Source organism: Scyliorhinus canicula, chromosome 3, assembly GCF_902713615.1.
Source record: "Scyliorhinus canicula chromosome 3, sScyCan1.1, whole genome shotgun sequence".
In the NCBI taxonomy this organism is placed as follows: Eukaryota; Metazoa; Chordata; class Chondrichthyes; order Carcharhiniformes; family Scyliorhinidae; genus Scyliorhinus; species Scyliorhinus canicula.
This window is the reverse complement of record NC_052148.1, coordinates 257,159,138-257,171,305: the sequence shown is the minus strand read 5'-3', so window position 1 is coordinate 257,171,305 and position 12,168 is coordinate 257,159,138. Positions and strand designations below refer to the sequence as shown.

At 42.2% G+C, this 12,168-nt stretch overlaps 1 protein-coding gene across 5 annotated transcripts in view; it reads right to left on the bottom strand.

The window, feature by feature from the left end:
* hgsnat (heparan-alpha-glucosaminide N-acetyltransferase) overlaps nt 1-12,168 on the bottom strand; it is a 61,248-nt gene that overhangs the window by 16,872 nt on the left and 32,208 nt on the right. For all 5 annotated transcript variants that reach the window (XM_038792643.1, XM_038792640.1, XM_038792641.1 and 2 more), the window contains 6 exons: nt 10,608-10,714; nt 10,254-10,330; nt 9,717-9,747; nt 6,499-6,659; nt 2,118-2,233; nt 824-945 (listed from right to left, as the gene is read on the bottom strand). In XM_038792643.1, the coding sequence (XP_038648571.1) occupies nt 824-945; nt 2,118-2,233; nt 6,499-6,659; nt 9,717-9,747; nt 10,254-10,330; nt 10,608-10,714 (614 nt within the window). The remainder of the gene's footprint in view (nt 1-823; nt 946-2,117; nt 2,234-6,498; nt 6,660-9,716; nt 9,748-10,253; nt 10,331-10,607; nt 10,715-12,168) is intronic.

Genomic DNA, 12,168 nt, shown 5'->3' with positions numbered 1-12,168 from the left:
GAAGGGGCAGACAGATGCCTGATTGGATTCAAGCATGGTTTTCTGGGGAAGACGAGCAAGTTCAAGTTCTTTCCTGTCCAAAGGGTGATTGCAGATGGGGAAGTAGTTTCCAAAGACAAAGGGATCAAGGGTTGGTTTATTGAGATGAATGTCAGCATGTTTGAAGGAGAAGGGGACAGATTAGAGGAGATAGAACTGGTGGTAATAACATCAGCTAACAAAGAGCTGGGAAGGGAAGCCGAGTGGTCAGTACTTTGTTGGGACTAGAGTCAAGGGAGCATGATAGGAGAGAAATGAAGAATGGACAATAAACCAGAACATCCATATCCTGAAAATGAAGGTATTTTTAAAAAAGTTTATGCTGCGCTTGTACACGGTCAACAATGAGAGAAGCCAAACCCCACTTGACCCATCAGCACCAATAAATAATAATTCTCAGAGTCAAGTAGATATCTTAATTGGATGAAACTATAACAAATCGCATTTATGTAGCACTTAAATATAGAAAATGACCTCAAACCACTTGCTCTTTAAAGGCGCAGAGTTGAACAGCAACAGCTGAACTACTGAAAATACATTCCAGCTAACCCTCGCCCATTCTACACCCTCATGGCTTCCAAAATAAAGTGGCATCATTGCAGAAGTTTTATTAGTGTCGACAGACAGTGGATTTTGAGGAACCACCTACAGCCCCAAGACCTCCAGTTTGGGAACCGATGGCACGCTGCCGTCACATTTCTCTCCTTGCTGGGTGCTATATTTCCCCTATTGGGAAACATGTCACTTTTTCTACTCTAGCAACCATAAGGAAATGAGGACTTACCGTGGGCAACCTGGTACAGGCAACAGGAAAATCAGACAAAGCCAAACAAACTCCAACATCAGAATCAAGATCCACTGGGGCCAGTAGATCAGAACATCCCTGACTGGAGACCACCAACTATCCTACAAAAATGTGAAGTCAAATTTTAAAATAATGCAAGGTCATTCGTAGTTGCAGGAAGCACATCTCAATAGCAGAAACTTTAAAACGAAACCTATTATCGGTATGAAAAGTTTCTGAGGGTCTTTCAAGTCTGAACCTCTCATCAGCACTCACCCACACTGCGAAGGAGTCAAATTAAAAGTTAATGCCAGTTAATCCAACACGTGTATAGGCTTTTGTTCCTTCATAACTAACTTTTAAACTATACCCACACTTTGATGGAAAATGAGGAAAAGTTGTGAAACATTCAAAGTTTGGCATTTATTATCCTTAGTTATCCCGAGATGGTGGTGAGCCACCTTCTTGAAATATCAGTCAAAACAACTTTACTGCCTTTTGAAGTGGGCTAACAAGAGACAACTAAGTTGGTGTGGGGGCAGGAGTTACATATAGGACAGAACAGGCAAGAAAGGTAAAGTTACCATCCCTAAATTACATTAATGAACAATTTGGGATTTTAGAAATATTATAGATTCATGGTCACTTTTATTGACACCAACTCTATTTCCAGATTGCTTGTAAAATGAGATTTCAAATTGGTGGAATTTGAAATTACATTCTTTGCAATACAAGTTCAGGCCTCAGTAGCCACTACACTACTGTCCCCATACTGTTTGCTGCTCCATTAGGAGATGGCCAATTTACCATAGCAAACCTTGTAACTTTGCAATTTGGACTGCAGCAAATTTCGTGTGACACACCCAGCTCACTCTACACTGCTGCATACAACAATACCACAATACACATGACGAGCAAGAAAAAGTATCAGGAGACAAGTTTAACTCCTGCAAGTTGGACAGCACTGGATGCTCCCAGTTCCTTCAATACTCTGCTCGTATTCAAGTGCAACAGCTGAGAAAACACTAAGGCACCCTATCCCAAAATTGTGCCCTTCACTGTCCATTAACATGAACTTGAGATTTTACCAATCCCAAGCAGTTCATGGACTGAAAACTCTTCAGGAAAGTTCATCACTTTTTTTTTTTAAAAAAAACAAATACATATAAATTAAGAATGATGATTTTCTTTGTTCAGGGCTCAGGATAGCACATCACTGAAAACTAAGAATGAAATATTAAAATTATTCCCGTGTGCACCAGGGTTGCAGAGAAATATATCCAAGTTTATTTACCAATGAGAGAACCTCAGGCCAACATTTTCCACACAGCAGCTCCATGACAGCAATCACACCGTAGGTCAGACCCAGCCTCTGAAGTACACCAGGGATTCGCAGGGTATCCCAGGAAACTACAGGGAAGAGGAAAATACGGAATCAGAAATGGCTCTTCAGCCCATCGAGGTTGTACCTTCCGCAGACAATTCCATCAACCAGCTTCATCCTCTTGAGAACAAGTTCCAGATATTTTTACCCTTACCCCCTCCCTGAAAAAATAAACTGTAAAATTGAGTATGCATTTCCCCTTTTAATTTGTCACCGATTGGTTAACTTCCAAACACGCAAGTTTATCCTGGCTACATATGAACGTAAATTTTTTTAAATATCTTACCTGTGGACCTTTTCCAAGGTCTCCAGTTTTCGCATCAAGGAACTCTTGTTTGGTTGTCATAGGGCTCGAAAACTATTCTAAGCTCATGCCAACTTCTAACCAACTTCATAAACTTGTCCAGAAATGGGTGCAAGATTGAAATGAGGCCACTTGGATTAGAGCTCCAATTACTTTGCAATGGGGTAAACAGAATTGGTCTTTTTTCCGTTTTCCCAGCTTCCCTTTGCCTTGGCTCAGCTTCAAAGCATTGAATGCCAGGGGGCACTCTTCTTCCATTCTACTTGGGACCATAACAACCAAACTCTAAATCCCCTAATTTCCCTCCATGATGTGGAGAGAATTCAATTAACTGTCTTACAAGAGGTTTGGACGCTTGATGCTGCATCCTGCAGTCGTGTGCTCAAGAGGAATGTTACATCGAAAAGCTCATTATTACATTTTATAATTTGTATGAAACTTTAATTAAAAATTCTCATTAAACAGAATTCCCTGGTACCTCAATTACATACTAAACTAAGAAGCTTTTCATGCGCCAGTGTGCACAAAAATAAGTGCTTCCCCCAAATTGAAAGTTAATTTACAGCATTAACCCAGCGTCCCAAATGAGTCGCATGCTCTCCAAATGTAACTAGTGGGCCATTTAGTACCACCAGCTGGATCCGTCGCCATTGCAATTTAACTCCACCCAGCTGCCTTGGCTCCATAACCTTTCGTATCCTCGCCTGGCAAACTAGTTAGCAATTAGGAGGCTGTATAAAATAGAACTAAAGCAATGAAAATAATTTGTCATTGCATTAATCCTCAGCCTGCTGCATCACCCTGGATTTTCAAACCAATAGAGGAAACATTTTCAACTGGCAATATTCTAGCAACTGTTGTTTGGTAGTATGGGACTTGGAACATTGCTGAAAAGAGACACATTATGGTGCTTTTCATCTTACACATCAGGACAAACGCAAGAATGGCAAATTGCAAACAATCACAACTATTTGTACCACATGAGTAAAGGATGCTGGTTGGCTGGCAAGTTTTGACCGAGGCATGGTCATAGAGAAAGCAACGGGGAGCTATCGGCTCCCGAAGCTCCCTGGTAATTCAAAACAGCTTGAACATACTCCTTTTGTTTGTAGAAAAATGGATCACTGCGTATGAATGTGTGTCGCTTTGAGCAAGTATAACTGAGCCACATAATAAGCTCAACTGATTGCCGCCAATTAAAGTCGACTTGCCAACCAATCATGAACCTCTCCCTCTGCAGTATAAATTGTTACGAACGTTTGAAATTTGGCACCTTGCCCTGATGAGTGCAAGATGAAAAGCTTTGACAATATATCTCTCTTTTCAGGAATATTCTAACAACTCATCACATTATATAGTCAGCTGTGTTCCTCACCTCATTCAACAGAAATCCAAATTGTAATGTCCAACTCAATTGGATACAAGAACATTAGGTTTAAAATAAATACACAAAAAGAAAAATCAATTGCAGTGCTGTCAGGACCATTAGATGACTGTATTCTATTTATAGAATAACATTATTTTCCCTGCCAATTTGAAGTTAAAGTAGGTGCTCTGGCATCTGTCGTTCATTGATCTAATGTGGAAAAAGTAGACAAGAAACGGCTCCTTGAAGATAAACCAGTGTCAAGGAGTGGGAAGCATTCAAGAAACCGAAGGGTTTCGGATAAATGCGTTTCCACAAGGAAAAAGAGAGAGACTTTCAAATTCAGAGCCTCCTGGATGTCAAAGAGCTGAAAAGGGTAAGTTAAGGCAAAGGGAAGTTTATATCAGATGCAGAGAGCTTAATACTGCAGAAAGCCTGGAGTAGTTTAGAGAGCACAGGGGTGAAACGGAAGAGGAGATCACGAAAGCAAGAAAAAGACATGAAAATTGTTTGCAAGTAAAATAAAGAAAAACCTCAAGGAAGCTTTACAAATACATAAAAAACAAGATAACCAAGGAAAACAGAGGGCCAATTAGAGACCAAAAAGGTAGCATCGCATGTGGAGGCAGAAAATGTGGTTGCAGAGTTTAGTCCTTTTCTTGACAAAAATCATTGATTTAGGCTTAGATGTAGGGGGCATGATTAAGAAGTTGGTAGGTGATAAAATTGGCCACATGGTTGACAGTGAGGAAGAAAATTGTACATTGCAAGATGATACCAATGGACTGGACAGGTGAGCAGAAAAGTGTCAAATAGAATTCAATCCAGAGAAAACAATGCAACAGGACACAATAAATGGCAGGACTCTGGGACAGCAAGGTGATGCAGTGGGTTAGCACTGCGGCCTCACAGTGCCGACGTCCCAGGTTCGATCCCAGCTCTAGGTCACTGTCCGTGTGGAGTTTTCACATTCTCCCCGTATTTGCGTGGGTTTCGCCGCTACAACCCAAAAATGTGCAAGCTAGATGGATTGGCCACGCTAATTGGAAATTAAATGAAAATCGCTTATTGTCACAAGTAGGCTTCAATGAAGTGACTGTGACAAGCCCCTAGCCGCCACATTCCGGCCCCTGTTCGGGGAGGCTGGTACGGGAACCGTGCTGCTGGCCTGCCTTGGTCTGCTTTAAAAGCCAGCTATTTAGCCCAGTGTGTTAAATTGCCCCTTAATTGGAAAAAATGAATTGGTACTCTAAATTTTTTAAACTAAAAAAATATTTTTAAAAAATTAATTAAATAAATAAATAAATGGCAGGACTCGGAATTGCAGAGAAACACAGAAACCTTGGGAATGCACGTCTACAGATCCCAAAGGTAGCAGGACAGGTAGGTAAATTGATTACGGTGACATACAGGAAACTTATACCTTCCTTGGCCAAGGCAGCAAGTAGAAGTGCAGAGAGGTTAGAACTGTATTAAAGACAGAGTGCGTATCGCTCTGGGCAGGCCTTTACAAGGAGGACGTGGACACGCTTGAGACAGTACAAGAGAATCACAAGGATGTTGCAAGGACTGAAAAATGATTGCTATGAGGAAAGGTGGGATAGACTGGGTTTGTTTTCTATGCTAGAGGCGGCCGAGAGATGATATAATTTAGGTGTATAAAATTATGAGGGATCCATTTCCCTTAACAGAGAGGGGTTGCTAACCAGGGGAAAAATATTTGAAATAGTTGACAGAAAGATTGGAGGGAAGAAACATTTTAATTCCAGGGGGTGATGAGGGTCCGAAATTCACTTCTTGAAAGGGTGGTTGAGGCAGAAACCCTCAACAAATTAAAAAATATATTTATAAATGCAATTAGAAGACCAAGAGCTGGAAGTGGGATTAAGCTGGATTGGTCTTTATCGGCTTCCTTACCCGCCATAAATCCTTTTGTCTTTCCGTGTATGTAGTACGGATTCCAAAAGCTGAACCCATCAAAATAATTTACAATTTCAACACAAGTGCATTCATCACATTCGTCTGCCTTCTGCTTCCATCCAAGCCATCCCCTCAAAAAAGGATTCCAGGAACCAACTGGTTATGGAGCTGCGCTAATAATTGAGGGGTTGGGAATTCAAATCTCACAATGGAAAACTGAATTTAATAAATACGGCCACTTGTGGCACCCGAAAATCACCATTGAAAACTTCCAGTTGTCATAAAGCCCCAATCAGCCGTGTCCTTTAGGAAAGGAAGCTAACACCCACTCTTCAAGTCTGACCTATATGTAACTCCTATCCCCCACTATATGGTTGACTTTTAATGCCCTCTTGAGCTAGCCTCATCAATATCATAATATATACTTTTTTTTTAAAAAAAGGATCCAATTCTAAACAGAAATTTAAATCCCTCTTGAAAAGTGTACACACTAATCCAGTTTATATGCACAAGCCATGTGCTGGTGCAGGAAAGCATGAAAGGGAATGGGGCCAGTGTGGTTTATCATTTCCCACTGCTGTATGCCAGACAGTTTCACTGGAAAGTAACTAAACAAGCACAGACTGCAACTCTGATGATTATCACTACTTAAAGAAAACAGATAGTTAAACATTCAAACACATGTCCAAATGAACACTTACGTGGCCCCTTGCAGTAGTTTGGGTTGATGATAAAGATCCCAAGAAGTACCAGGGCTGCAGTTCTCCAAGCAACTTTAACCAGCAGTTTCCATCTGGAGCGGTGAGCCTGTAATGCTGGGTTCAGGGAGAGCGCAATAGATGTCCCCATGATAAACACAAACCTAGGGCATTTTAATTCAGAACCTTCTTGATGAAACACATTCAATATATTGAAAAACAAACAGCATGCCGATTGGTTTTAAACTTGGCTACTATTTGAATTCTTCAAATTATGTATAAAACATCTTGTTTTATACTAGTTTAAAAAAGGTATACATTCCAGTTTTCCCTCATAATTCATGCCATTCGATTAAATTGAATGAGTAAACACTTCCTGTACAGTTTAAATAAAAAGGCATCATTTGTATTCTGAAGAATTCAAATTGTTTCCAACGTTAAAAAAAAGGCGAAATTTTACAGAAAAGACACATTAAAAAAAGTACATTTGTACAACAAATCTTTTATACACTTTCACTTCCCATCAGTACCCCTTGTACAACTTCACATTCATCACATTTTTGCACCAACTGTTCCAGAGACAAAGGTGGAAAGAAAAAAATACTTGGATTTATATAGTGTCTTCCACAACATGAGGACATCCCAAATCGCTCTGCAGCGAATGAAATACATCGGAATTGGGCTGTATTTAAAGTCCGAACTTTATCTCGGTGAGACAGTATCTCCCCCCACCGGGTTAGGTGGGGGGGTGGGGGGGTGGGGGGGGGGGGGGGGGGGGGGGGGGTTTCTGGTGGCTCCGAGGGAGACTGTTGAAGCCGGGGAGCTAGCCGGAGTCAGGCTGTCCTTTCCATTCGGGCTCTGTCGCCATCACAATTACTCAATCCGTCAAGGTGAATGAATGTGGTTCAGAGCTGCAAAGATGGACAATGCTGAACATTCATGGCCTGTCTGACAGCACCTGTGGAGAGAGCCTGGAAAATAAAATAGAAAACCCGCAACACAGGAGGGGCCCATTCAGCCCATCTTTTTCAAAAAGAGCAATCCCAATGACTCCTACCCCCAACATCCTTGATCCATCCCTCCCCCCCCCCCCCCCCCCCGACATCTATTTATCCAACATTCGCTTTGCTCGTATTTGGAAGCCCATAATTGAATCCACCAAATTGACAGTCATGATCCTAAGCGTAAAAATAAAATGATCTGAGAATGGGTCTTGGAGATTTCCAGCGATGGTGTTGTTGACTTTTTTTCCTTCAGTTTGTTCCACTGTGCGGCTGTCCTTGGGGAAGAAAGATTGTTGATGCACTGTCTTGGAAACCATTAATGTTTTGTGGTCTGTGTGGGTGTCTGTCCTTGCCAGTGCTAGCGAAGCATCCTGGGTGCTTGTTTCTGGCAATTCTTGCCTGTGTGATTGTAACCTAGAGTTTGTTATTGTTCTTCAGATCAGCCTTGGGGTGGAGACAGTGGAGGAGTGATATTTGATGGAGAGTTCTTTGTTAGTGGGGGACAGTAGTTGTTTGTTTAGAAGGTCACATGGGATATAAGGAACTGGATGAAACTTGGAAAGGACATGCTCAGGATGGACAGGGAGGCAATGCTCGATACAGATTGCCATGCACTGTAAAGCTTACTCCTGGCTTTTCCATATTGTCAAGTGGAAGCCAGTGTACTACCGCTAGAATGTTTTGCGGGTCCCTAACCTTTTCAGTATCCAGAGCCTTCAGCTTTTTCTTGATCCCATGAGGTTGAATTGGCTGAAGATTGGCACCTGTGATGCTGGGGGCCTAAGGACGAGGCTGAGATGGATCATCCACTCAACACTTCATTTTGAAGATATTGCAAACGCTTCAGCTTTGTCTTTACATGTTTTGTTCCCCCATCATTCAGGATGGGGATATTTGTAGAGCCTCTTCTTCTGCCTCCTCCTCTTAATTGTTTAATCGTCAACCATCATTCATAACTAAAGGTGGCAGATCTTGCAGAGCTTTGATTTGATCCTTTAATGGTGGGATTGCTTAGCTCTGTCTCTTGTATGTGCTTCTGCTGTTTGGCATGCATGTAGTCCTGTTATAATTTCACCGGGTTGACATCTCATTTTGGGTATGCTTGGTGCTGCTCCTGGCAACCCATTAAAATGACTTCATGAGTGAGAGAGATGGTAGCTATGGAAACCATGTTTCTTATAATCGGGGTACGAAGAAAAAGGGGCACAATCTCAAAATGATTGGAGGAACAAAATAAAAGAGACTGAGTGGCTTGCTCCTATTCTTATATCACGTAATGGAAAGGAAATGAAAGAAACGTTTTGTTGCCTGTTTGAAAGCCATGGACCCTGACGCCTTGAAATACGCTGCACCGCTGAGGAAAAGCAAAAGATACAAACTTGGTAAAGGTAAAGCAAGGAATGACTGTGATAAAATTGTAAGTGAAGATGAAAATCTTCCTCCTGTGACCAGAAAGGCTAAAAACGGTGGACCACCATCAGCCTGTGCCACAGGTACTCGGCCTAAAGTGGGTCATCTTCCAAAACGTCTTCTGAATGCCCTGTCCAGAAACAGTGATGTGCCAATCACTGAGAAGATGGCACCTGACGGTCCCCCTTCCAGAAACGGTGATAGGTCAAAGTCATATTGAAGGTGAATGATCCAATGAGGCACGACCATCAACCCGAGATTTCCATGTTCTCACTGAATGGTAGCTTATTCCTGGGAAAACAGCCCAATTAATTACTTCACTCCTCTAACAGCTGACCTTGCATTACTGTTGTTGGATAATGGCCTGTAATCAGAAATAAAACGTATTGCATTGGTAAAAAAAAAGAAATACATTGGAAACGTAGTTACCCTGTTGTAAAGCAGGAAACGTGGCAACTCATTTGCTCCCACAAGCATGACCAGAGTCTATTTTTAGTGAGGCTGGTTGAGGAATCATTGTTGGCAGGAACTGAGGTGAACTCCACTGTTCTTCAAACAGTGCCATCTTTTATGTTCCCCTCGGGCTTTGGTAAACTGTTCCTCTGAAGGTTGACACCTCGGACATCGAGGCATTCCCCATGACTGCAAAGTCCGTGAAAGGGGACTCAAGCCCACAACCTTCTGGAGAGTCACGGTTAACAGTGTTATTTATGATTATAAAGTAATTACCAGTCCAAGACTGAAAAGTCTATTCGACAGCATAAACACACCATCATAAAAAAAATTCCCAAGAAAAAAACTGCTTACCATGGAAATACCAAATCTGCCACTGTTAAGCCTATGAAGTTAGAAGTTGGAAAACACAAGCATTACAGATCTAGACAGAAACTGCAAACATTTAAAAAATAATAATCTTTATTGTCACAAGTAGGCGTACATTAACACTGCAATGAAATTACTGTGAAAAGCCCATAGTCACCACATTCCTGCGCTTGTTTGGGTACACAGAGGGAGAATTCAGAATGTCCAATTCACCTAATTTGTAGATTGAGATAATAAACTTTTAAAAATGTCACAAAACACCATCAACCTAAATTAATCTACATTTTCCTCTGTTGTGTACAGATGAGTTTACGTAAAGCCAGTGAATGGACTGGACTATACCAGCATTTACACAATGCGCAGCATGACCATGAGCAAACAAGGTCTGTTTCTTTTTTTTTTTTTTTTTTAAAAAGGCCCTCTGAATCCTAAAGAGAATTTGATCACAATATAACACGCAGACTTAGACCGGTGATTGGTGACTGCTACACATGCAGATTTTAAAAAAATTACATCACCTACCATTCCAGCTTTCATGTTTGAAGAACCAGTATCTCCCACCTCCATAGTTAACAAAGATCATGATCACCAAAGCCAATCTAGAAGATTATACAGAAATCAGATAACTGACGGATGGATACGTTGCCGCACAAACAGTCTTGTAAGCCAAAATATAGAATATACAGCAAACAGACCACTTGGTCCAACAGTCCCCTTACAAATAGGATGGGACGGAGAAGGGCAGTTGTTTTTAATGTCTTTGCTTCATTAGAATAATGACTCTACTTTAGGAGCTGCTTGGCGGAGGCAGACTGGAAGGCACACATCAGCATTTAATAACAGCACGGGCTCTGAAAGAATCTGAAACCAATTTACCCTCGAAAGGTGTCTAGTGAACGAAGTCGATAGGAGCTTGGCATCTGACCTGGTACCAGATTCCCGGGGCCAGCATTGTCGGTTAAATGGTTTGGGGATCCTAGCTCCTTTGAAGCAAAGCACAAACATTTTAGATTTTTCTTTTTTTAAATATTCTAGTCAAACAGCAACAAAATTTAAAAGAATAAACAAAACCAAATAAGATCCATGAACTGAGAATATTTGTCGTCAAGCAAAGATAAAAGAAGTCCCTCATCCCCAAAAGTTAACATTAGACCCTCAGGCATTTCCTTTCCGGGCTGAAAATTCCAAATCTCCCTAGTTAGCTCAGAAACAGCCTTATGGCTCCTCTCTGCATTGCATCCAGTGTTTGAATATCTCCCTTGCATCTCAGCAACCAGAATTGCAGACAGTTAGCAATGGGATCTGACCAGTAGTTTGATCACAATCTCTTCTGATTTACAGTCTACTTGTGGTGCAACATTCTGATAGCGTTGTTACCAGTTAGGCACTCACACCAAGATTCCTAGGTCGCTCTAGAACAAAGAACAATACAGCACAGGCCCTCCAAGCTTGTAATGGTCATGATACCAACCTTTGCCAAAACCCTCAGCACTTCCTTATGGCGTATCCCTTTATACCCATCCTATCCATGTATCAAGAAAACAATAAAGAACTGACCGCTGGTGGCCATGGGGCGAGTTGTCGCACACAGAGCAATTCCTGCTCGAAAGAGCTCTTTTTACCTAAAATTGGGTGCAACTTCAACATAGAGTGTAGCTAAAGGTCAAAGAAGATTCCCCCGGGAGTGATATGCTGGTTACCAAACCCAGCAGAAGGTGAAAGACCTGGCCAAGGAGTTGGAAGAGACCGGTGGTGCAGCAGCCAGTGGAAGGGCTAATGCAAATAGGAAAGCCCCAGATGCAACAGTTGATGGCCTTCATCAAGGAAGAGTTAAGGAGATGCAAGAGGATCACTCGAAGGTCATCAAAGATGCTGTGGCAACCCTGATGGGCTCAATTGAGAGGGTGGAGAAATGTTTGAAGGCACAGGGGTCGCAGATCCAAGAGATTGAGAGGGTGATGTCGAACCACAGCGATTGGTGGTTGCATTGGAGGCGGAGATGGGGCCTTTGCAATTCGAGAGCAAAAGCAGAGGAGCAAGAAAATAGATCGAAAAGGCAGAATCTGCAGATAGCAGGTCTGCCTGAAGGCGTGGAAGGTGCGAGTGCCACAAGGTTATGTTTCAAGAATGCTGGCAGGGCTGGTGGCAGAGGGGCTGTCGGATAAGGCCCCTGGAGTGGACAGAGCACACAGATCTCTGAGGCAGAGGCCTAGGAGCGGGCAGTGATCGTGAGGCTCCATAATTTTGTGGCAAAAGAAGATTCTGCAGTGAGCCAGGGAGAAGCGCAACTGTGAATGGGAGGGGAAAGACAGTCCGAATATATCAGGACATTGGTGCTGAGCTGGTAAAACAGCATGCGGGGTTCAACAAACCCAAGGCGGTGCTTTATTGACGGCAGATGTGGTTTGGGGTGGACTTCAACAAAGGAGCTATAAAC